This window comes from Oncorhynchus nerka, linkage group LG4 (assembly GCF_034236695.1).
Source record: "Oncorhynchus nerka isolate Pitt River linkage group LG4, Oner_Uvic_2.0, whole genome shotgun sequence".
In the NCBI taxonomy this organism is placed as follows: domain Eukaryota; kingdom Metazoa; phylum Chordata; class Actinopteri; order Salmoniformes; family Salmonidae; genus Oncorhynchus; species Oncorhynchus nerka.
This window is the reverse complement of record NC_088399.1, coordinates 20,588,100-20,615,416: the sequence shown is the minus strand read 5'-3', so window position 1 is coordinate 20,615,416 and position 27,317 is coordinate 20,588,100. Positions and strand designations below refer to the sequence as shown.

The following is a 27,317-nucleotide window of genomic DNA, read 5'->3' as shown; positions in this document are numbered from 1 at the left end:
CTTACATTAGACGACAATAACTAAACACATACAGTAAAGCCCACAGACATCACAACTAAACACATACAGTAAAGCCTACATTAGACGACAACAACTAAACACATACAGTAAAGCCTACATTAGACATCACAACTAAACACATACAGTAAAGCCCACAGACATCACAACTAAACACATACAGTAAAGCCCACAGACATCACAACTAAACACATACAGTAAAGCCTACATTAGACGACAACAACTAAACACATACAGTAAAGCCTACATTAGACATCACAACTAAACACATACAGTAAAGCCCACATTAGACGACAACAACTAAACACATACAGTAAAGCCCACAGACATCACAACTAAACACATACAGTAAAGCCCACATTAGACGACAACAACTAAACACATACAGTAAAGCCCACATTAGACGACAACAACTAAACACATACAGTAAAGCCCACATTAGACGACAACAACTAAACACATACAGTAAAGCCCACATTAGACGACAACAACTAAACACATACAGTAAAGCCCACAGACATCACAACTAAACACATACAGTAAAGCCCACAGACATCACAACTAAACACATACAGTAAAGCCTACATTAGACATCACAGCTAAACACATACAGTAAAGCCCACAGACATCACAACTAAACACATACAGTAAAGCCCACAGACATCACAACTAAACACATACAGTAAAGCCTACATTAGACATCACAGCTAAACACATACAGTAAAGCCCACAGACATCACAACTAAACACATACAGTAAAGCCTACATTAGACATCACAACTAAACACATACAGTAAAGCCCACAGACATCACAACTAAACACATACAGTAAAGCCCACAGACATCACAACTAAACACATACAGTAAAGCCTACATTAGACATCACAACTAAACACATACAGTAAAGCCTACATTAGACATCACAGCTAAACACATACAGTAAAGCCCACAGACATCACAACTAAACACATACAGTAAAGCCTACATTAGACATCACAACTAAACACATACAGTAAAGCCTACATTAGACGACAACAACTAAACACATACAGTAAAGCCCACATTAGACGACAACAACTAAACACATACAGTAAAGCCCACATTAGACGACAACAACTAAACACATACAGTAAAGCCCACATTAGACGACAACAACTAAACACATACAGTAAAGCCCACAGACATCACAACTAAACACATACAGTAAAGCCCACATTAGACGACAACAACTAAACACATACAGTAAAGCCCACATTAGACGACAACAACTAAACACATACAGTAAAGCCTACATTAGACGACAACAACTAAACACATACAGTAAAGCCCACATTAGACGACAACAACTAAACACATACAGTAAAGCCCACATTAGACGACAACAACTAAACACATACAGTAAAGCCCACAGACATCACAACTAAACACATACAGTAAAGCCCACAGACATCACAACTAAACACATACAGTAAAGCCCACATTAGACATCACAACTAAACACACAGTAAAGCCTACATTAGACATCACAACTAAACACATACAGTAAAGCCTACATTAGACATCACAACTAAACACATACAGTAAAGCCTACATTAGACATCACAACTAAACACATACAGTAAAGCCCACAGACATCACAACTAAACACATACAGTAAAGCCTACATTAGACATCACAGCTAAACACATACAGTAAAGCCCACAGACATCACAACTAAACACATACAGTAAAGCCTACATTAGACATCACAACTAAACACATACAGTAAAGCCCACAGACATCACAACTAAACACATACAGTAAAGCCCACAGACATCACAACTAAACACATACAGTAAAGCCTACATTAGACATCACAACTAAACACATACAGTAAAGCCTACATTAGACATCACAGCTAAACACATACAGTAAAGCCCACAGACATCACAACTAAACACATACAGTAAAGCCTACATTAGACGACAACAACTAAACACATACAGTAAAGCCCACAGACATCACAACTAAACACATACAGTAAAGCCCACATTAGACGACAACAACTAAACACATACAGTAAAGCCCACAGACATCACAACTAAACACATACAGTAAAGCCCACATTAGACGACAACAACTAAACACATACAGTAAAGCCCACATTAGACGACAACAACTAAACACATACAGTAAAGCCCACAGACATCACAACTAAACACATACAGTAAAGCCCACATTAGACGACAACAACTAAACACATACAGTAAAGCCCACATTAGACGACAACAACTAAACACATACAGTAAAGCCCACATTAGACGACAACAACTAAACACATACAGTAAAGCCCACATTAGACGACAACAACTAAACACATACAGTAAAGCCCACATTAGACGACAACAACTAAACACATACAGTAAAGCCCACATTAGACGACAACAACTAAACACATACAGTAAAGCCCACAGACATCACAACTAAACACATACAGTAAAGCCCACATTAGACATCACAACTAAACACACAGTAAAGCCTACATTAGACATCACAACTAAACACATACAGTAAAGCCTACATTAGACATCACAACTAAACACATACAGTAAAGCCTACATTAGACATCACAACTAAACACATACAGTAAAGCCTACATTAGACATCACAACTAAACACATACAGTAAAGCCTACATTAGACATCACAACTAAACACATACAGTAAAGCCTACATTAGACATCACAACTAAACACATACAGTAAAGCCTACATTAGACGACAACAACTAAACACATACAGTAAAGCCCACATTAGACATCACAACTAAACACATACAGTAAAGCCCACATTAGACACAACAACTAAACACATACAGTAAAGCCTACATTAGACATCAACAACTAAACACATACAGTAAAGCCTACATTACGACAACAACTAAACACATACAGTAAAGACATTAGACATCACAACTAAACACATACAGTAAAGCCCACATTAGACATCACAACTAAACACATACAGTAAAGCCTACATTAGACATCACAACTAAACACATACAGTAAAGCCTACATTAGACATCACAACTAAACACATTTACAGCATTTAGCAGACGCTCTTATCCAGAGCGACTTACAACACATACAGTAAAGCCTACATTAGACATCACAACTAAACACATACAGTAAAGCCTACATTAGACATCACAACTAAACACATACAGTAAAGCCTACATTAGACATCACAACTAAACACATACAGTAAAGCCTACATTAGACATCACAACTAAACACATACAGTAAAGCCTACATTAGACATCACAACTAAACACATACAGTAAAGCCTACATTAGACGACAATAACTAAACACATACAGTAAAGCCCACAGACATCACAACTAAACACATACAGTAAAGCCTACATTAGACGACAACAACTAAACACATACAGTAAAACCCACATTAGACGACAACAACTAAACACATACAGTAAAGCCCACATTAGACGACAACAACTAAACACATACAGTAAAGCCCACATTAGACATCACAACTAAACACATACAGTAAAGCCTACATTAGACGACAACAACTAAACACATACAGTAAAGCCTACATTAGACATCACAACTAAACACATACAGTAAAGCCTACATTAGACGACAACAACTAAACACATACAGTAAAGCCTACATTAGACATCACAACTAAACACATACAGTAAAGCCCACATTAGACATCACAACTAAACACATACAGTAAAGCCTACATTAGACGACAACAACTAAACACATACAGTAAAGCCTACATTAGACATCACAACTAAACACATTTACATTTAAGTCATTTAGCAGACGCTCTTATCCAGAGCGACTTACAACACATACAGTAAAGCCTACATTAGACATCACAACTAAACACATACAGTAAAGCCTACATTAGACATCACAACTAAACACATACAGTAAAGCCTACATTAGACATCACAACTAAACACATACAGTAAAGCCTACATTAGACGACAATAACTAAACACATACAGTAAAGCCCACAGACATCACAACTAAACACATACAGTAAAGCCTACATTAGACGACAACAACTAAACACATACAGTAAAGCCCACAGACATCACAACTAAACACATACAGTAAAGCCTACATTAGACATCACAACTAAACACATACAGTAAAGCCCACAGACATCACAACTAAACACATACAGTAAAGCCTACATTAGACATCACAACTAAACACATACAGTAAAGCCTACATTAGACGACAACAACTAAACACATACAGTAAAGCCTACATTAGACGACAACAACTAAACACATACAGTAAAGCCTACATTAGACGACAACAACTAAACACATACAGTAAAGCCTACATTAGACATCACAACTAAACACATACAGTAAAGCCCACATTAGACATCACAACTAAACACATACAGTAAAGCCTACATTAGACGACAACAACTAAACACATACAGTAAAGCCTACATTAGACATCACAACTAAACACATTTACATTTAAGTCATTTAGCAGACGCTCTTATCCAGAGCGACTTACAACACATACAGTAAAGCCTACATTAGACATCACAACTAAACACATACAGTAAAGCCTACATTAGACATCACAACTAAACACATACAGTAAAGCCTACATTAGACATCACAACTAAACACATACAGTAAAGCCTACATTAGACATCACAACTAAACACATACAGTAAAGCCTACATTAGACATCACAACTAAACACATACAGTAAAGCCTACATTAGACGACAATAACTAAACACATACAGTAAAGCCCACAGACATCACAACTAAACACATACAGTAAAGCCTACATTAGACGACAACAACTAAACACATACAGTAAAGCCCACATTAGACACAACAACTAAACACATACAGTAAAGCCCACATTAGACATCAACAACTAAACACATACAGTAAAGCCCACATTAGACATCACAACTAAACACATACAGTAAAGCCTACATTAGACATCACAACTAAACACATACAGTAAAGCCTACATTAGACATCACAACTAAACACATACAGTAAAGCCTACATTAGACGACAACAACTAAACACATACAGTAAAGCCTACATTAGACATCACAACTAAACACATACAGTAAAGCCCACATTAGACATCACAACTAAACACATACAGTAAAGCCTACATTAGACATCAACAACTAAACACATACAGTAAAGCCTACATTAGACATCACAACTAAACACATTTACATTTAAAGCCTCATTAGACTTATCCAGAGCAACTAAACACATACAGTAAAGCCTACATTAGACATCACAACTAAACACATACAGTAAAGCCTACATTAGACATCACAACTAAACACACAGTAAAGCCTACAAACATCACAACTAAACACATACAGTAAAGCCTACATTAGACAACAATAACTAAACACATACAGTAAAGCCCACAGACATCACAACTAAACACATACAGTAAAGCCTACATTAGACATCAACAACTAAACACATACAGTAAAACAGACATCACAACTAAACACATACAGTAAAGCCTACATTAGACATCACAACTAAACACATACAGTAAAGCCCACAGACATCACAACTAAACACATACAGTAAAGCCTACATTAGACATCACAACTAAACACATACAGTAAAGCCTACATTAGACGACAACAACTAAACACATACAGTAAAGCCCACATTAGACGACAACAACTAAACACATACAGTAAAGCCCACATTAGACGACAACAACTAAACACATACAGTAAAGCCCACATTAGACATCACAACTAAACACATACAGTAAAGCCTACATTAGACATCACAACTAAACACATACAGTAAAGCCTACATTAGACATCACAACTAAACACATACAGTAAAGCCTACATTAGACATCACAGCTAAACACATACAGTAAAGCCCACATTAGACGACAACAACTAAACACATACAGTAAAGCCTACATTAGACGACAACAACTAAACACATACAGTAAAGCCTACATTAGACATCACAACTAAACACATACAGTAAAGCCTACATTAGACATCACAACTAAACACATACAGTAAAGCCTACATTAGACACAACAACTAAACACATACAGTAAAGCCTACATTAGACACAACAACTAAACACATACAGTAAAGCCCCATTAGACATCACAACTAAACACATACAGTAAAGCCCTACATTAGACTAAACACATACAGTAAAGCCAACAACTAAACACATACAGTAAAGCCTACATTAGACATCACAACTAAACACATACAGTAAAGCCTACATTAGACGACAACAACTAAACACATACAGTAAAGCCTACATTAGACATCACAACTAAACACATACAGTAAAGCCTACATTAGACATCACAACTAAACACATACAGTAAAGCCTACATTAGACATCACAACTAAACACATACAGTAAAGCCTACATTAGACATCACAACTAAACACATACAGTAAAGCCTACATTAGACATCACAACTAAACACATACAGTAAAGCTACATTAGACATCACAGCTTACAGTAAAGACATTAGACACACTAAACACATACAGTAAAGCCTACATTAGACATCACAACTAAACACATACAGTAAAGCCTACATTAGACATCACAACTAAACACATACAGTAAAGCCTACATTAGACATCACAACTAAACACATACAGTAAAGCCTACATTAGACATCACAACTAAACACATACAGTAAACAACAACTAAACATTAAAGACATCACAACTAAACACATACAGTAAAGCCTACATTAGACACAACAACTAAACACATACAGTAAAGCCTACATTAGACATCACAACTAAACACATTTACATTTACATTTAAAGCCTACATCCAGACGACAACAACTAAACACATCACAGTAAAGCCTACATTAGACATCACAACTAAACACATACAGTAAAGCCTACATTAGACATCACAACTAAACACATACAGTAAAGCCCATTAGACATCACAACTAAACACATACAGTAAAGCCTACATTAGACATCACAACTAAACACATACAGTAAAGCCTACATTAGACGACAATAATTACAGTAAAGCCCACAGACATCACAACTAAACACATACAGTAAAGCCCACATTAGACGACAACAACTAAACACATACAGTAAAGCCCACAGACATCACAACTAAACACATACAGTAAAGCCTACATTAGACATCACAACTAAACACATACAGTAAAGCCCACATTAGACATCACAGCTAAACACATACAGTAAAGCCTACATTAGACGACAACAACTAAACACATACAGTAAAGCCCACATTAGACATCACAACTAAACACATACAGTAAAGCCCACATTAGACGACAACAACTAAACACATACAGTAAAGCCCACAGACATCACAACTAAACACATACAGTAAAGCCTACATTAGACATCACAGCTAAACACATACAGTAAAGCCTACATTAGACGACAACAACTAAACACATACAGTAAAGCCCACATTAGACATCACAACTAAACACATACAGTAAAGCCCACATTAGACGACAACAACTAAACACATACAGTAAAGCCCACATTAGACATCACAACTAAACACATACAGTAAAGCCCACAGACATCACAACTAAACACATACAGTAAAGCCCACAGACATCACAACTAAACACATACAGTAAAGCCTACATTAGACATCACAACTAAACACACAGTAAAGCCTACATTAGACATCACAACTAAACACATACAGTAAAGCCTACATTAGACATCACAACTAAACACATACAGTAAAGCCCACATTAGACGACAACAACTAAACACATACAGTAAAGCCTACATTAGACATCACAACTAAACACATACAGTAAAGCCTACATTAGACGACAACAACTAAACACATACAGTAAAGCCTACATTAGACGACAACAACTAAACACACAGCTGAAAGGTGTGTGTGTGTGTGTGTGTGTGTGTGTGTGTGTGTGTGTGTGTACCGGCTTGTTGAGGTGGTGTCCAACGGAGTCAGCGAGCGTCCCTATAGCATCGTACAGTATAAGCAGGTTCTTGTGTTGGTACTTGTTGAAGGCAAACACCAGAGTGTCCAGGATGTAGGCCAGGTAGGGAACCAACTCTGTACACGCCTCCTCTTCCAGAGTGGCAAAGGCACTGGGGGGAGATAGTGGAAACAGAGAAAGGAGAGAGAGGGGTGAGGGAGGTAGAGGGGAGAGAGAGTGAGGGAGAGAGGGAGAGGGGAGAGGGGGGAGGGAGGGGGATAAGGCAGGAGAGAGAGGGTGAGGGAGGTAGAGAGAGAGAGGGGTGAGGGAGGTAGAGGGAGAGAGAAAGAGGAGAGGGAGGGGGGATAAGGCAGGAGAGAGAGAGGAGTGAGGGAGGTAAGGAGAGGAGAGAGGGGAGAGGGAGGGGGATAAGGCAGGGAGAGAGAGAAAGAGAGAAAGGGGAGAGAGGAGGGGGATAAGGCAGGAGAGAGAGGGGGTGAGGGAGGTAGAGGGGAGAGAGAAAGAAAGGGGAGAGAGGAGGGGGATAAGGCAGGAGAGAGAGGGGTGAGGGAGGTAGAGGGGAGAGAAAGAGAGGGGGAGAGAGAAGGGGGATAAGGCAGGAGGAGAGGGGAGAGAGAAATAGAGGGGGAGAGAGGAGGGGGATAAGGAAGGAGAGAGAGGGGTAAGGGAGGTAGAGGGGAGAGAGAAAGAGAGGGGGAGAGAGAGGGGTGAGGGAGGTAGAAGGGAGAGAGAGGGGTGAGGGAGGTAGAGGGGAGAGAGAGGGGTGAGGGAGGTAGAGGGGAGAGAGAAATAAAAGGTTGTTTAGAACACCACTTCCCAGTCAAGCTGTTCTTTTTGAACTGTTGTTCAAAAACTTTTGATTGTATCAACTGATCGTCACAATGATCATCATCTTTACTTCAACTCCCAGGACTGTCGTCCCCAGCTTTAAAACCCAGAGCCACTTATTACTGATCATTTACAAATAAATCAGACTTCTGGTCAAACATAACCACAGCTACCAACAGCTGACCACATGCTGACTCACCTGCAGGCGGCCTCCTGCACCCTCTTGTTGGAGTCCAGGATGCGTTTGAGGAGCTCAGTCATCAGTGGCTTCAGATAGGTGTCAGGAGGCTGGCTGACCACCCAGTGGGCATATCGACTCAGGGTCCAGCAGGTGATGGAGCGCACCAGGGCCTTCTCATCACTCAGACACTGCACCAGGTGGGGGATGAGCTCTGGCAGGTAGGGGATCATACCCTGCATACAACCTGGGAAAATGACATGGGGTTAGACTATTGGGTTCCACTGGCTTTAAGATCAGCGGTGAAAATGGTGGAGAGAGATAGTCTTGTTTAGTCCTTCGTTCAGGTTGCATGGTAGAATACCCCTGATAGCTAGAATTAAGCAACTTCCTGACCCACACAAGTGGATAAACACACTGTACATTCTCTTTCACCACTGTATAGTCTATCACTTCCTCCCCCTCCCAGTCTCTGCTAGTCCTTACCCTCAGCGGTGGCCCCCAGGACCAGTATACCAGTCTCTGATAGTCCTTACCCTCAGCGGTGGCCCCCAGGACCAGTATACCAGTCTCTGCTAGTCCTTACCCTCAGCGGTGGCCCCCAGGACCAGTATACCAGTCTCTGCTAGTCCTTACCCTCAGAGGTGGCCCCCAGGACCAGTATACCAGTCTCTGCTAGTCCTTACCCTCAGCGATGGCCCCCAGGACCAGTATACCAGTCTCTGCTAGTCCTTACCGTCAGTGATGGCCCCCAGGACCAGTATACTAGTCTCTGCTAGTCTTTACCCTCAGCGATGGCCCCCGGGACCAGTATACCAGTCTCTGCTAGTCCTTACCCTCAGCGGTGGCCTCCAGGACCAGTATACCAGTCTCTGCTAGTCCTTACCCTCAGCGATGGCCCCCAGGACCAGTATACTAGTCTCTGCTAGTCTTTACCCTCAGCGATGGCCCCCGGGACCAGTATACCAGTCTCTGCTAGTCCTTACCCTCAGCGATGGCCCCCAGGACCAGTATACCAGACTCCTTGATGACCCACTCTGGGTGGAAGAGGAGCTCTTTGAGGAGAGGCAGGATGGGGAGGAGCAGGTCGTCTCTGAACACGTTTGCCAACACGTCCAACGCTGCTGCTGAACACTTACCTGGAGACAGTGAGAGGGGACGCGTTAATAAACAGTGGTACACAGACACGCACACAAAAAGGTCAACAATACCGATGGCACGAGAGGGAGCGAGCGCGAGAGGGAGCGAGCGCGAGACAGAGAAAAAAAGAGTAAGCGAGACAAAGCAAGAAAACCAGAAGAGAAAACCAGATAATCAGAGGTCCACTCACGGAGGTTCCAGTCAGAGATGGTGTCATCATCGTCCAGGTCATCATCATCGTCATCGTCGTCATCGTCCTCGATGCCATCGCGGTCGCCCTCGTGCTGCTGGGCAACGGTACGGGAGCGGTGGAACCTGGGCCTGATGTCCTGCTCGTTGTCAGGGATGGCCTCATCATCATCCTCGTCCACATCACCCTGACCACACACACAGTTAAACACACAGTTCCACACTTGTAAGGGTACACACACAAAGGTATGCAATTCTAACTATTGATACTACTTTAAGACAATGAGCTGCCTTCAGGCCTGTAGCCAGGTAGCCGTCATCTTAACAGCAGACAGAGACACATACATATTTAGGTATGTATAAATATGAATTTCATTGTAACCATAGTGACAGACCCGTGACAGGACCTACACAGAGCCAGGGTTGAGACCCAGGGCTAAGGTGTGATGTGTCTAGTACATAACCACAAGGTGCAGTCCAGCAGAAAGCCATAGATCAATTTCCTGGCTCACACTCAGAGCAGACTGACCTTGAGCAGAATGATGTCGATCTCGGAGTACTTCATCCCGTTGACGAGCACCGGAATCAGCCTGGAACAGACAGGGATCGACAGGGGGATGGGGAGAGGGAGCATGGAGGGGATGGGGGAGAGGGGATGGGGAGAGGGAGCATGGAGGGGATGGGGGAGAGGGAGCATGGAGGGGATGGGGGAGAGGGAGCATAGAGGGGGGGAGAGGGGATAGAGAAGAGGGAGCATAGAGGGGATAGGGAGCATGGAGGGGATGGGGATAGGGAGCATGGGGATAGGGAGCATAGGGGATAGAGAAGAGGGGATAGAGAGGATGGAGGAGAGGGAGCATGGAGGGGATGGAGGGATGGAGAGGGAGCATGGAGGGGATGGAGGGGAGAGGGAGCATGGGGATAGGGAGCATGGAGGGGATGGAGGAGAGAGGGAGGCATGGCGGGGGATGGAGGAGAGGGAGCATGGAGGGGATGGAGGGGATGGAGGAGAGGGAGCATAGAGGGGATGGAGGAGAGGGAGCATGGAGGGGATGGAGGGAGCATGGAGGGGATGGAGGAGAGGGAGCATAGAGATGGGGATGGAGGAGGGAGCATGGAGGGGAGGGGCATGGAGGGGAGGAGAGGGAGCATAGAGGGGATGGAGGAGAGGGAGCATGGAGGGATGGAGGAGAGGGAGCATGGAGGGGATGGAGGAGAGGGAGCATGGAGGGGATGGAGGAGAGGGGATGGAGGAGAGGGCATGGGGGGATGGAGGGAGCATGGAGGGGATGGAGGAGAGGGAGCATGGGGAGAGGGGGATGGAGGAGAGGGAGCATGGAGGGGATGAGAGGGGATGGAGGGGATGGAGGAGGGGAGGGGATGGGGAGAGGAGCATGGAGGGGATGGAGGAGAGGGAGCAGAGAGGGGATGGAGGGGCATAGAGGGGATGGAGGAGAGGGAGCATGGAGGGGAGGAGAGGGAGCATAGAGGGGATGGAGGAGAGGGAGCATGGAGGGGATGGAGAGAGGGAGCATAGAGGGGATGGAGGGAGGGGCATAGAGGGGATGGAGGAGAGGGAGCATAGAGGGGATGAGAGGGGCATAGAGGGGATGGAGGAGAGGGAGCATAGAGGGGATGGAGGAGAGGGAGCATAGAGGGGATGGAGGAGAGGGAGCATAGAGGGGATGGAGGAGAGGGAGGGGATGGAGGAGAGGGAGCATAGAGGGGATGGAGCATAGAGGGGATGGAGGGAGCATAGAGGGGATGGAGGAGAGGGATGGAGGGAGGGAGAGGGAGCATGGAGGGGATGGAGGAGGGAGATGGAGGGGATGGAGGAGGGAGCATAGAGGGGATAGAGGAGGAGAGGGATGGAGGAGAGGGGCATGGAGGGGAGAGAGGGGATGGAGGAGAGGGAGCATGAGGGGATGGAGGAGGGAGCATGGGGAGGGGATGGAGGAGAGGGGAGCATGGAGGGGATGGAGAGGGGCATGGAGGGATGGAGGATGGAGGAGGGAGCATAGGGAGCAGAGGGGATGGAGGAGAGGGAGCATGGAGGGGATGGAGGAGGGAGCATGGAGGGGATGGAGGAGAGGGAGCATAGAGGGGATGGAGGAGGGGATGGAGGAGAGGGAGCATGGAGGGGATGGAGGAGAGGGAGCATAGGGGGGATGGAGGAGAGGGAGCATGGAGGGGATGGAGGAGAGGGAGCAGAGGGGATGGAGGAGAGGGAGCATGGAGGGGATGGAGGAGAGGGGATAGAGGGGATGGAGGAGAGGGAGCATGGAGGGGATGGAGGAGAGGGGCATGGAGGGATGGAGGAGAGGGAGCATGGAGGGATGGAGGAGAGAGGGGATGGAGGAGAGGGAGCATGGAGGGGATGGAGGAGAGGGAGCATGGAGGGGATGGAGGAGAGGGGATGGAGGGGATGGAGGAGAGGGAGCATAGAGGGGATGGAGGGAGGGGAGAGGGGATGGAGGGAGCATGGAGGGGATGGAGGGGAGAGGGGCATGGAGGGGATGGAGGAGAGGGAGCATGGAGGGATGGAGGAGAGGGGATGGAGGAGGGAGCATAGAGGGGATGGAGGAGAGGGAGATGGGGGATAGAGGGGATGGAGGAGAGGAGCATAGAGGGGATGGAGAGAGGGAGCATGAGGGGATAGGGAGCATAGAGGGGATGGAGGAGAGGAGCATGGAGGGGATGGAGGAGAGGGAGCATAGGAGGGGATGGAGGAGAGGGAGCATAGAGGGGATGGAGGAGAGGGAGCATAGAGGGGATGGAGGAGAGGGAGCATAGAGGGGATGGAGGAGAGGGAGCATAGAGGGGATGGAGGAGAGGGAGCATAGAGGGGATGGAGGAGAGGGAGCATAGAGGGGATGGAGGGGATGGAGGAGAGGGAGCATGGAGGGGATGGAGGAGAGGGAGCATGGAGGGGATGGAGGAGAGGGAGCATAGAGGGGATGGAGGAGAGGGAGCATAGAGGGGATGGAGGAGAGGGAGCATGGAGGGGATGGAGGAGAGGGAGCATGGAGGGGATGGAGGAGAGGGAGCATAGAGGGATGGAGGAGAGGGAGCATGGAGGGGATGGAGGAGAGGGAGCATGGAGGGGATGGAGGAGAGGGAGCATGGAGGGGATGGAGGGGATGGAGGAGAGGGAGCATGGAGGGGATGGAGGAGGGAGCATGGAGGGGATGGGGATGGAGAGGGAGCATGGAGGGGATGGAGGAGAGGGAGCATGGAGGGGTTGGATGGAGGAGAGGGAGCATAGAGGGGATGGAGGGTTGGATGGAGAGAGGGAGCATGGAGGGGATGGGGAAGAGGGAGCATGGAGGGGGTTGGTAGAGCATGGGGGGAGCATGGAGGGGTTTGCATGGAGAGAGGGAGCATGGAGGGGGTTTGTGGAGGGGAGAAGAGGGAGCATGGAGGGGTTGGTAGAGAGGGAGCATGGAAGGGGTTGGTAGAGAGGGAGCATGGAAGGGGTTGGTAGAGAGGGAGCATGGAGGGGGTTGGTAGAGAGGGAGCATGGAGGGGTTGGTAGAGAGGGAGCATGGAAGGGGTTGGTAGAGAGGGAGCAGGAGACAGGAGAGGGAGAGGAGAGGGGACAGGCAACATTAATGTCAGCAGTGTCACCATTGTGTCACAGATGAGCTCTAACAGCTATGGCTCTGATCAACAGCCAGGGTGACAGGATGAGGACAGTACACCGGGGGGAGGCCTAGAATGACAGCTTTTGTATGTATGTGTGTTACTCACTTGGAGAGGTGGTTACACAGCACATCCTTACAGACAGGCTGTTCAGCCAGTGTCAGCCAGAACTCACAGGCCTCCAGAGCCACGTTCTCATCCTGGTCCTGAGTCCTCTGCAGCATGTACTGAGGAGAGGACCATGGGAAGTAGTAGTACTATTAGCATTATATTTGTAATTCACTACCTCAATCAATATTCAGGATTCATTTCAAGGCCAGGAGCTGGGCAGCCACAATCACATGACAGATTATGGATGAACCTGTCTGGAGAATAAAAGCTTTCAGATTAACCTGTCTGGAGAATTAAAACCTGCAGATGAACCTGTCTGGAGAATTAAAGCTTTCAGATGAACCTGTCTGGAGAATAAAAGCTTTCAGATGAACCTGTCTGGAGAATAAAAGCTTTCAGATGAACCTGTCTGGAGAATTAAAGCTTTCAGATGAACCTGTCTGGAGAATAAAAGCTTTCAGATGAACCTGTCTGGAGAATTAAAAGCAGATGAACTGGAGAATTAAAGCTTTCAGATGAACCTGTCTGGAGAATTAAAGCTTTCAGATGAACCTGTCTGGAGAATAAAAGCTTTCAGATGAACCTGTCTAAAGCTTTCAGATGAAAGTGTCTGGAGAATTAAAGCTTTCAATGAAGTCTGGAGAATTAAAAGCTTTCAGATGAACCTGTCTGGAGAATAAAAGCTTTCAGATGAACCTGTCTATTAAAGCTTTCAGATGAACCTGTCTGGAGAATTAAAGCAGATGAACCTGTCTGGAGAATAAAAGCTTTCAGATGAACCTGTCTGAGAACCTGTCTGGAGAATAAAAGCTTTCAGATGAACCTGTCTGAGAATTAAAAGAGATGAACCTGTCTGGAGAATAAAAGCTGAACCTTCAGATGAACCTGTCTGGAGAATAAAAGCTTTCAGATGAACCTGTCTGGAGAATTAAAGCTTTCAGAGAACCTGTCTGGAGAATTAAAAAAGCTGTCTGGAGAATTCAGATGAACCAGATGAACCTGTCTGGAGAATAAAAGCTTTCAGATGAACCTGTCTGGAGAATTAAAGCTTTCAGATGAACCTGTCTGGAGAATTAAAGCTTTCAGATGAACCGGTCTGGAGAATTAAAAGCTTTCAGATGAACCTGTCTGGAGAATTAAAGCTTTCAGATGAACCTGTCTGGAGAATTAAAGCTTTCAGATGAACCTGTCTGGAGAATAAAAGCTTTCAGATGAACCTGTCTGGAGAATTAAAGCTTTCAGATGAACCTGTCTGGAGAATTAAAGCTTTCAGATGAACCTGTCTGGAGAATTAAAGCTTTCAGATGAACCTGTCTGGAGAATAAAAGCTTTCAGATGAACCTGTCTGGAGAATTAAAGCTTTCAGATGAAGTCTGGAGAATTAAAGCTTTCAGATGAACCTGTCTGGAGAATAAAAGCTTTCAGATGAACCTGTCTGGAGAATTAAAGCTGGAGAATTCAGATGAACCTGTCTGGAGAATTAAAGAGATGAATGGAGAAAAAGCTTTCAGATGAATGGAGAATTAAACCTGTCTGGAGAATTAAAGCTTTCAGATGAACCTGTCTGGAGAATAAAAGCTTTCAGATGAACCTGTCTGGAGAATTTAAACTGTGTGTACACTACACCATTTTGCCCGTGGTTTAGCTGTCCCAGACAAGTTTTTGAGATCGTAGACAAAATACCCATGTCGTTGCGGTTACCGACACTTTTTTAAATGTGAGCGGGTCAGAGATGCAATCTAAGGGCTACCGCTCCATCTTTGAGCAGTCCCAGACGTCACAATATTTTTGAGTATGTTTGATTTTATCAGCACAAAATCGGCAATGCTCTTGTGTGAGATGGGCAACGACAAGTTTTCAGAACGTGATCATCAATAGCCAATGAGAGCTGGCCAGAGAAGAAGCCAGTGAGATGCTGACGTTGTATCACATCACCCAGAATGTGTAGACTCTGGAGCAGGAGCTATGACTACTACTAGTATGTGTATTGTACTTGCCTTTAACCAAAGTGTCAAATCGTTACAGCTCTGAAGTTCACAAGCAATGTTATTCAATTCAAAACGTTGGCTAGATCTTTCAACTCTGTATGGCAAGCGTGAATGTCTAACTGAACCTTTATGAGGCTGCTTTGAGCCACAGCTCGTAGCTACGTTAAATCGTATCACATCATTGTTTGGTATAGAGAATCCTCACGACCAAGTGAAGAATCGTATTATGTGTGACACGTCTGTGCCAGATGGTTAGCTTGCGCAACACTATGTTGGCAATGTGAGAGGCTCAGTGAAGTTAGGATTTTGAAAGTCCTGTAGTGTACACCAGGCATTACAGAATACAAGCCCAAGTCCTACCCCCCGCCCCAGTACCCCAGTCCCATTCTCACCTCTATGATGTTGTGCATGTGCGGTAGGAGACGGTCCATGCGGACTTCCAGCAGCATGACCAGAGCTCTGCAAACGTTCTTCCTCACCTCTGGCTCCTCATCAGTCGCCAGGGCAAACAGGTTCTACAGGGAGGGAGGAGGGTCAAACATCAAAACACAAGCACACATACTAGTCCCAACTTTCATTACTTGAAGATGCATCCTGTGTTTTTTGACATTGCATTACTAATGAAGGATAGCAGACATTGGCTTTTTTTTGTAAGTATTTGACACAGAGCCAAGGAAAGGAGACCAGAATGTCTTCATATGTCATGAGTTCTGACCAGGACCTGTAACCATAGAGGGTCTCAGAATATAAAATTGTTCATAAGTGGTGAGAATATAGACATTTTACTCCTACTCTTAAGGGTAAAAATAAAAGCTTTGCGTGAAGCCTCTTTAGTCATAAGAGTCCCACCTCGTGGACAGATATTTAAGACACATCATGAGCTGTTCTAATCAGTTAAGAGTTACCAGCAGGTGTCCTGATAATAGAAAAACGTAGCGAGTCAGTGGTTCCTGCACCACATGCAATTGCTTTGGAGTTGTTAAAATAATGTTTTGATATTTCTATATAATCCATCTGTAAATAATCTAGATCTACATGCAACAGTATCTCTTGTGCCTTTGACAATGATTTCATATGAGGCCTATTTCACATCATATGCCTACATACTTATAACCACTAGGCTAATAAATAAAAACATGTTTTTCTTTATTATTTAATTATCTATACTGAACAAAAATATAAATGCAACATGTAAAATGTTGGTCCCATGTTTCATGAGCTGAAATAAAATATCCCAGAAATGTTCCATATGCACAAAAAGCTTATTTCTCTTAAATTTTGTGCATACATTTGTTCTCCTTTGCCAAGATAGTTGATCCATCTGTCTGGTGTGGAATATCAAGAAGCTGATTAAACAGCATGATCATTACACAGGCTCAACTTGTGCTGGGAACGCTGTTTTTCTATGCAGTCACTATACCCCCTACCTACATGTACAAATTACCTCCACTAACCTGTACCCCCACACATTGACTCAGTACCAGTAACCCGTATATAGCCTCCACATTGACTGTACCGGTACCCCGTACATAGCCTCCACATTGACTCTGTACCGGTACCCCGTATATAGCCTCCACATTGACTGTACCGGTACCCCGTATATAGCCTCCACATTGACTCTGTACCGGTACCCCGTATATAGCCTCCACATTGACTCGGTACCGGGTACCCCGTATATAGCCACCACATTGACTCTGTACCGGTACCCCGTATATAGCCTCCACGTTGACTCTGTACCGGTACCCCGTATATAGCCTCCACATTGACTGTACCGGTACCCCGTATATAGCCTCCACATTGACTGTACCGGTACCCCGTATATAGCCTCCACGTTGACTCTGTACCGGTACCCCGTATATAGCCTCCACATTGACTCGGTACCGGGTACCCCGTATATAGCCACCACATTGACTCGGTACCGGTACCCCGTATATAGCCTCTTTATTGTGTTACTTTTTCATTTTATACTTTATGTTATTTAGTAAATATTTTCTTAACTCTATTCTTCAACTGTTGGTTGGTTGTTGGTTAAGAGTTTGTATGTAAGCATTTCATGGTAAGGTTGTATTCGGCGCATGTGACAAATAAAATTTGATTTAACAATAGAAGGCCTCTAAAATGTGCAGTTTTGTCACACAACATAATGCCACAGATGTGTCAAGTTGAGGGAGCGTGCAATTGGCATGCCGACTGCAGGAATGTCCACCAGAGCTGTTGCCAGAGAATTTAATGTTAATTTCTCTACCATAAGCCACCTGCAACGTCGTTGTAGTAAATTTGGTAGTGTGTCCAACCGGCCTCACAACCACAGACCACGTGTAACCACGCCAGCCCAGGACCTCCACATCCGGCTTCTTCACCAGCACAAAATAAAATAATCAGTGGTGTAAGCAGTAGTTATTTTCCCACGCTAACGCCTCGATCAGACCGACAGCATCATTGCATTAATGATGCATAATAAATTCTGCAGTCAAACCTTTTCCATTATGTAATCCAACACTGTTACTGGATATGTGCAACAAAACCTCAACATTCACTCCAACTGCCTCTGCAACGCAATGCTGCACAGCGTTCCATTGGAAAAGAATGTACCTCTGGTGTAACAAAATACAACGATGCTGTCGGTGTGATCGAGGCATAAAGCTAGTAACGTTAGCTAGCTTGTGTTGTAGTAGTCTAGTCTGACAACGGCGACGATAGCTGGAGCAACAGTTATCAACTTCAAGGTGGATGTTGTTGCTAATTTATTAGCATCACCCTTTTCAAGATTTTGTTGCAGCTCGCTTGCGGTTAGCTATCTCTTGAAAATAATGACTGTGAAACATTGTTGCATTTAAAAACCTTACATCACCCATTAGTGTGATGAATGTGATAAAATATATTTGTAAAGGGAAGTAATAGCTGGTTTGTTCATTTCTTTTTGGATATGAAATGGTTGTGCTTTTGTATTGTTCTGATTTCATGGGGCCTACTGAAGTGAATGGGCTGCTGATTCCTTAACATTATTAAATAACATACGCTGTGTGTGACTGCTAATGTGTACCAGCCACATCTGTGTGTTTGACCAAAACGGCCTCTCCCTCAGCACCATGGAGTGCACAGGTATTACGGTCGCTGTCCTTTCAGCACCACAAGCCTATCACCTTTGATGTGACACTTGTCGCTATTGGTAAGAGTGTAATAGTGGTGTCAGGCTACCATGGCTTGTGTAAATTGTGTCTTCTGTTTTACTGGTCTCATTATTTTATGCTCTGTGTCATGTGGTGTCCGTGCCAGTTTGGTCTCTGTGTGTGCGGCAGCCCAAAGCGTGTCCAGGACGGTTAGATTTATTCATAATGTAATCAAAAAGCATTGCTCCTCCTTCACTAAAACAGTCTGACTACAGAAGATATGTCAGGCACATTAAGTGATGCTATTTTCTGTTATCATCTTGATTTTTGAGTTTGATGCAATATATTGCAAGAATTTTGGTCCCTCTGAAGCCCTAGGTCCTACACTGCATCTCAAGAGTAGGATTGCTGATCTCGGACCAGTTTAGCCTTTCAGATCACTTTCTGTACCAATTAGAATACTATAAGCCTCTGGTCATCTACTGACCATCTCAGAGCCTGCTATCAACTCTGGCCTTCTGCCCATTATCACAAACAACTCACCATTGAAAATAGCTCTAAAAAGCCCTACAGAAATAAACTGACACTTTATTTAGAGTATGCGAATTGGATTTCATGTGACCTGTGCCCCTTCTGCGCAGAGTGCCCTCTCTCTCACCCCCACAGCTGAAGACGTGACAGAGGGACTTTAAACAATAGCTCTTTATCTCCTATCCGCTTGCTGTATTGTCATTGTCACTGTGCGGTTGCTGGATGCATCCGTCCTCATCCAGGGCCCAGCTGGCTGGAAGTTAAGCTCATCAGTGGTTAATGTGATCTAGTCCTAATGGATTATCAGCCCTGATCCAATCGGTGGAATTGGGGTTGGTGTACTGAACTGCAGCTAGGGCTGGCTCTTGGTAGTGCAGTGTAGTGCTGCGTAGAGGCTCAGACCTAACCTACTGACACACTGTACTGAGAGCTGAGGCCATATACCTGCCTGCCTGGCTGGCTGCACTGAGAGCGGAGGCTAGTTGGGTGGGCTGTGTGCGTGTATGACTTGATTGCAGAAGGTTCATGGCATGTCTGACTTTGTGAGCATATTAGATAGTCACAGGGCTGTCTGGGGATTATGGGAGGTCAGACTGCAGAGGTCACGGCAGGGTCAGACTTGCCTCGATGAAGTCGTCGATGTGCAGCATTAGGGCCTGAGTCCTACTGATGATGAACTGGTTGACGCAGGCGATGGCATGAGACCTGCAACACCACAACAAGACAACAGAGCTCAACCTCACACCACCCAAACTCATGTGTTCCCCCTTATCAATGCTGCCTCTGTCTGTGTTCCTCCCCTTTCTATCCCCTTTCCACCCCCCAGTCTCCAATCTGGCATATCAGACACTGATATAGCCTAAAGACAGACACACAGAGAGAGAGACAGTCATCTATAAGACTGAGGAAAGAGGGATCTGAGAGAACATTTTGGATCAAAGTGCCTGTAAATATAGCTAGATCTGAAAACAACCCCTGGCTATGGGTTGTTTTGGAACCAATTAGAGGCGAGGCAAGGTGTTGGCTCCACCGGGAGTGAGCGAAAGAGGCAAGGCTGTGAGCAGGGAGAGGGAGGGAGGCCCAGTACACTCATACTCTAGGGACTTTTGCTTACCACAGTGTTTCTGCTTGCCTTTTGGGGTCTAGGCCGGGTTACTGTAAGGCACTTTCTGACAACTGCTGATGTAGAAAAAAAGGCTTTATGAATACATTTGGATTGAGTACCTTATCTTGGGGCTGCTGTGTTTGAAGAACTGCAGGAACTTTGGGATCATAACGTTGAGCGGACGGTCCAACACGTCACTGTCCAAGATCTCTGCTGAGTCCTCACAGATCTTCTGAAGAGCGCCAAACGCCCCCTGAGAGAAAGAGGGGAGAGAGAGAGAGGGAGATGTGGGGGAGGGGGGTTAACCAATATGTTTCAGGGCCAGAAAGCCTCCCCCCAGGTGTTTTAACATCCATTTATCAGCCAGCCTCAAAGACAGGAGACCTTATGGATAGTAAAGATGTCATACTTCATCAACCCTGAGTCAACCTATAAAAACAACAGGTATGAGAAGCCTTCATCACCACATACTGTACCTAACACACCACATACTGTACCTAACACACCACAAGGAGAAACACAACCTGGCCAGGCTGGCCACCTAGTAAATGAACAGCAGGACAAAATTGTGAATTTGACAGTGAAAACAGCTAGAGTACAGGCTTATTCATGTGAGGCTGTCAGTGTGTGTGATGGCATTCTAGAACGACTACATTAAAGAAAGCTTCCTCTGTAAAAGCCACTAGGGGTTCCGTAATACACCGTGTGACACGCACAGTCGCACACCCAACACACACAAAACACCCAAAGTAGAGAGGATAGAAGTATCGGTGTGTCACATATGATCATGTGTCTCAGCAAGACAACTGAAATCTACTCCACAGGAGTGTCTAATCTTCCACTTGTAAGGTAGGTATTACCACTTCACAATGACCTTACGCCCACAACCAGCAAACATCACAGCTATGAATTATGTACATAAAAACACACAAGCCCCTTGAAAAGCTATTATCTAAACCTGAAGAGGACATTGATGATGTGTAGTTAATATGTCTATATGGGCAAATGATGCAGCAGCCTTGGAACGTCTCTTCCCAGGGAAATATAGATTGAGTTGATGGCTGACACACATTTAATATGCCGCCACACGTACATCATACACACACAGATGAATCTGATCAGATGCAACAAAGAGCGCGGCGACAGTGGTGCTGTCTGAAGGCCGTTTCCATGGAAACCGTTTCCAGGGCGGGAGCTGTTTCCTTCCAGCCAGATTGCTTGGAGAACGAGACTGCGTGGTTAAAGAAAATACAAGGTTTCTGTCATTATGAGAGAGCCAATCGAGGAGCATTCCAACCAAGGTTAAACCAAGGTCAGCAATAGCTTACAAGGAAGTGGACACATCCAATTGGGATGGAGACTGTGTAGGGCAAAGGTTATGGAGACTGTGTAGGGCAAAGGTTATGGAGACTGTAGGACAAAGGTTATGGAGACTGTAGGACAAGGGTTATGGAGACTGTAGGACAAGGGTTATGGAGACTGTAGGACAAGGGTTATGGAGACTGTAGGACACGGGTTATGGAGACTGTAGGACAAGGGTTATGGAGACTGTGGGACAAAGGTTATGGAGACTAGGACAAGGGTTATGGAGACTGTAGGACAAAGGTTATGGAGACTGTAGGACAAGGGTTATGGAGACTGTAGGACAAAGGTTATGGAGACTGTAGGACAAAGGTTATGGAGACTGTAGGACAAGGGTTATGGAGACTGTAGGACAAAGGTTATGGAGACTGTAGGACACGGGTTATGGAGACTGTAGGACAAGGGTTATGGAGACTGTAGGACAAGGGTTATGGAGACTGTAGGACAAGAGTTATGGAGACTGTAGGACAAGGGTTATGGAGACTGTAGGACAAAGGTTATGGAGACTGTAGGACAAGGGTTATGGAGACTGTAGGACACGGGTTATGGAGACTGTAGGACACGGGTTATGGAGACTGTAGGACACGGGTTATGGAGACTGTAGGACAAAGGTTATGGAGACTGTAGGACAAAGGTTATGGAGACTGTAGGACAAAGGTTATGGAGACTGTAGGACAAGGGTTATGGAGACTGTAGGACAAAGGTTATGGAGACTGTAGGACAAAGGTTATGGAGACTGTAGGACAAGGGTTATGGAGACTGTAGGACAAGGGTTATGGAGACTGTAGGACAAAGGTTATGGAGACTGTAGGACAAAGGTTATGGAGACTGTAGGACAAGGGTTATGGAGACTGTAGGACAAGGGTTATGGAGACTGTAGGACAAGGGTTATGGAGACTGTAGGACAAGGGTTATGGAGACTGTAGGACAAGGGTTATGGAGACTGTAGGACAAGGGTTATGGAGACTGTAGGACAAGGGTTAAAGTATTTCTCCAGTCTCCTTTTCAGCTCATTTATCACCTGATTTCCTTAACATGTCCATCTCAATAGGTGGTCCAGGGATCCTCCACAAGCAATAGAGGTCAAGCCTTTCCTCTTTTGACCTCTATTGTTCCCCAAGCAAGAGGGGAGGCCGATGACATCACAATCCCCATCAGACCAACGGCATGAAGTTTGTGTCTAAAAAACACAATTTTGCTCAAAACATATATTTTTGACCCTTTAGTGTGTTCTTTACACTATTTATACTTGGGATATTTTTGTGTGTTTTTTTGTGTATTAAAGGCCCTTTTTCTCCCCAATTTCGTGATATCCAATTGGTAGTTACAGTCTTGTCTCATCGCTGCAACTCCCTTACGGATTCGGGAGAGGCGAAGGTCGAGAGCCATGCGTCCTCTAAAACACAAGCCGCACTGCTTCTTGACACAATGACCACTTAACCCAGAAGCCAGCCGCACCAATGTGTCGGAGGAAACACCGTACACCTGGCGACTGTGTCAGCGTGCACTGCGCCTTGCCCCCCACAGGAGTCGCAAGTGCGCAATGGGACAAGGACATCCGAGCAGGCCACACACTTCATTAATCCGGACGACGCTGGGCCAATTGTGCACAGCCCATTGGGTCTCCCGGTCGTGGCCGGCTGCAACAGACTGGACTCTCTAGTGGCACAGCTAGCAACATGTTACAATGCAAGGAGATACCAGGCGAACATTCCATCTTACAGCTGAAGATAACATTACGTTTCTCCTCAACTACATTGTTTGTGATAATATTCTATTTCAAACCAAAAAACGTTATTCATTCTCTTCGTCACGTCTCGCCATCAGCCAAATAGTATCTATTGCCTCGGCGAATATTCAGTGTGTGAATCACTGTGTTGTGAATAGGGCGGACCCTCTTGCCTCGTCAATGACTTCATACTGGTTAAAGACACAGCTTAATTGATTAAAATTGTGCTTCTATGCAAATGTTGTTGATCAGTACAAGTTACAAATGGAAGGTAAACAGATTGTCATGAAATCAGCCAAAACGAGTGCAGTATCTTAATGCATCCACACACTTAATGAATATGCATTCACCTGTACTGTGAATAGCCTAGGCTACATCGTGATTTACCCAGTTTATAGAGATTTACCATTCAAATAAAACGATTACAATTGTTGTTAAGTAGTTAGTTTGGTAATAAAGTTAAATTGATTATATGATTTGCACAATTGATTCATTAATGCATACATGGCTGTCTCTGGAAAATGTTGATGTAATGTTTTATATTAAATGTTATAATATTGAACTCAAGATGCCCAACAATTGAACAGAGCAGTAGCTGTGGTATAGTTTTGGTATGGAGTATCGTGATGGTATTGAGTACCGTGATACTAAACCTTTTGACAATCCTGCCTCTGCAATAAAAACGTGGATGCAACAAAACGTCCTCAAGCTCAACAGTGATAAAAACTGAACTCCTCCTCATAGGCACCAAATCTACCCTTACTAAAGACAACACCACTGTCTCTCCCTCCCCCCAAACACACAACCTTGATGTCATCCTGGACACCACCCTCTCCTTTGACCACAACATAAGACTGTCAAATCCTCATTCTTCCACCACCGCAACATTGCAAAAGTCTGGTCCTTCCTCTCCCATCCTGCCGCTGAAATCCTCATACAAGCATTCATCTCCTCCAGTCTTGACTACTCCAACTCACTGCTCTCCGGTATCAACTCAAGCTCCCCCATAAGCTTCAAATGGTTCAAAACTCTGCAGCACTACTTCTCACCCACACCAAGTCCTTGCAACACATCATCCCTGCCCTCTGAACTCATGGATTACAAGATCCTCCCCCTGATCTACAGAGCCCTTCAACATCTTACCTGCCAGATCTTCTCCTCTACCAACCCTCCACACCAGGCCACCTTGTCATCCCCAGGTCCAAGCCCCAGAGTGTTGGCCACAGGGCCTTCAACATCTTACCTGCCAGATCTTCTCCTCGACCAACCCACCACACCAGGCCACCTTGTCAGCCCCAGGTCCAAGCCCCAGAGTGTCGGCCACAAGGCCTTCAACATCTTACCTGCCAGATCTTCTCCTCTACCAACCCACCACACCAGGCCACCTTGTCATCCCCAGGTCCAAGCCCCAGAGTGTCGGCCACAGGGCCTTCAACATCTTACCTGCCAGATCTTCTCCTCTACCAACCCACCACACCAGGCCACCTTGTCATCCCCAGGTCCAAGCCCCAGAGTGTCGGCCACAGGGCCTTCAACATTGCTCGTAGGCTCTGGAACACCCTCCCTCCAGGCATCCGTGACTCAGAGTCCATCACCATCTTTCAGTCCCTCCTAAAGCCCCACCTCTTTGAAAAGTCCTTACCCTGAAGCCCTCCCTCCTCAATTGTAACGTGACCTTGGGTCCTTGAAAGCCATATATAAGTTCCATGTATTATTATTAAACATGGTATCAAAGTCAAAATTCTGGTATCGTGACAACACTAGCCTAGGCTACTTGATGCACAGGCTTATTCACTGCAAATGGCACACTCTGCGCTACTCGTGCATCAAAGCCATACTAAAGTGGTGCCATAAACTCAATATTAAATAGGTGAAAAATGAATGATATTCTCACAGAAAGCTGTGGCTCACCTCTGTAACTAGAAAAACTGTAATTAGGCTTGGGTGGTATACCGTAAATATCGTTTTCCAGGTTATTTGGAAAAAGCCACAGAATGGTTTTTACAATACCGTCAAAATTGTTTATTAGAAGTTCTTCAATAAATTGTCATATTTGTAGCTACTTTAAGTTACCTTCAGTCACCTTGTGCAACTTCTGCAGTCAACCTGCGTTCTGCAATTTACCCGTCACATTTTAAATGACGAAGCTTCCCGTTTTTCCCCAGAACAGTTGAGCCAGTCACGTGTCTGTTTGTAAATAGCACAACGGAAGAAAGCGAGCTGGTGAGTCCATAGCGTTCTATATCTATCGGCGAGTCTCTGGTGTGCGGCGCACGAGGAGATGAAGTTACACTTGTATGCAATTCACTACTAAAATGTTTGCCATCAGATATCTAATAATGGCTTTCTGCCAAAAGTCAGAGATCTCTGGATGAGTTCTGTACAGATGTCATTTTTTCTCTGCTCTTCCTACTAGCGAAATCCTGGTATGAGAGGACAGTACGACAATATGAAAATCTGGATACTGCCCAAGCCTAACAGTAATTGCTTTGTAAAAGTGTATTTTTCCCACAATTGCATTTCAGGGAACGGTCATATGCTTGTGCTTCTCAGAATGCATCTCCCCCTCCTCGATGCGCACAGTGGGGAGAGGGAGTGAGAGTGGCTCGCTCACACAGCAGCCGACAGCGAAACGAAGACAGGCTGATACTTTTATAGCAGGAATCAACATAACGCACAGGCTATTACTGTTGACCAAATAATGGTTTTAGAACAAATCACAGAAAATGAATGTCGGTGTAGGTAATTTTCAGTTTATCATCCCAGCTCTACTGCTGTCCCGTGTGTATGTGCAAAATAATTGTATGCGTGTGTGTCACCATCAATCAGCTCATTTGTGGTGCGGCTTCATGTTTAGTGCTGCTGGCCAGCCGTCAGGGGCCACCCCAAAGAATTCTGGGATGGCTATTTTAGGAGCTGTTACAAGGGAGCGTTTACCCACAATGCAACTCTGCATGAGCAGCACGCAGCGTCAGGCTTCATGCAAAGTATGACACTCCCATCAAAAATATGATTTAAATAGGCAATCCTCCATGCAAACACAATCCATTTATTCCTTCATGGAGATTTCTTACCCCCTCCACACCAGCCACATGCCCACCCTTCACCGGACTTGAATATCTATGAATGCAACACACATGTTCAGCAGGGCCACATGATGGATGTCCCTGGTGTGTTCTGTTCTGCAGAGAGAGGGCTATAACTCGGTTAGGACACACCCATAACTCCAGGCTTGTCAGTGTAGAGCAGGGCTGCCCAATTCCGGTCCTGGAGGGCAGACACACTTCTGGTTTTCATCCTCTCCTTGTAATAAGGGACTAACTCAAACCTTGGACTCCAGGTGAGTGTAATTAACTAACAGGT

General features: G+C 45.1%; 1 protein-coding gene across 1 annotated transcript in view; it reads right to left on the bottom strand.

Annotated features, from left to right (window-relative positions):
• The window catches only part of LOC115117200 (transportin-1-like), an 83,481-nt gene that overhangs the window by 42,438 nt on the left and 13,726 nt on the right, over nucleotides 1–27,317 (bottom strand). Inside the window, 9 exon segments of the mRNA XM_065017340.1 lie at nucleotides 8,021–8,192; nucleotides 9,069–9,294; nucleotides 10,034–10,186; nucleotides 10,378–10,564; nucleotides 10,906–10,966; nucleotides 14,127–14,245; nucleotides 16,510–16,632; nucleotides 20,382–20,463; nucleotides 20,983–21,116. Coding sequence (XP_064873412.1) covers nucleotides 8,021–8,192; nucleotides 9,069–9,294; nucleotides 10,034–10,186; nucleotides 10,378–10,564; nucleotides 10,906–10,966; nucleotides 14,127–14,245; nucleotides 16,510–16,632; nucleotides 20,382–20,463; nucleotides 20,983–21,116 — 1,257 coding nt within the window.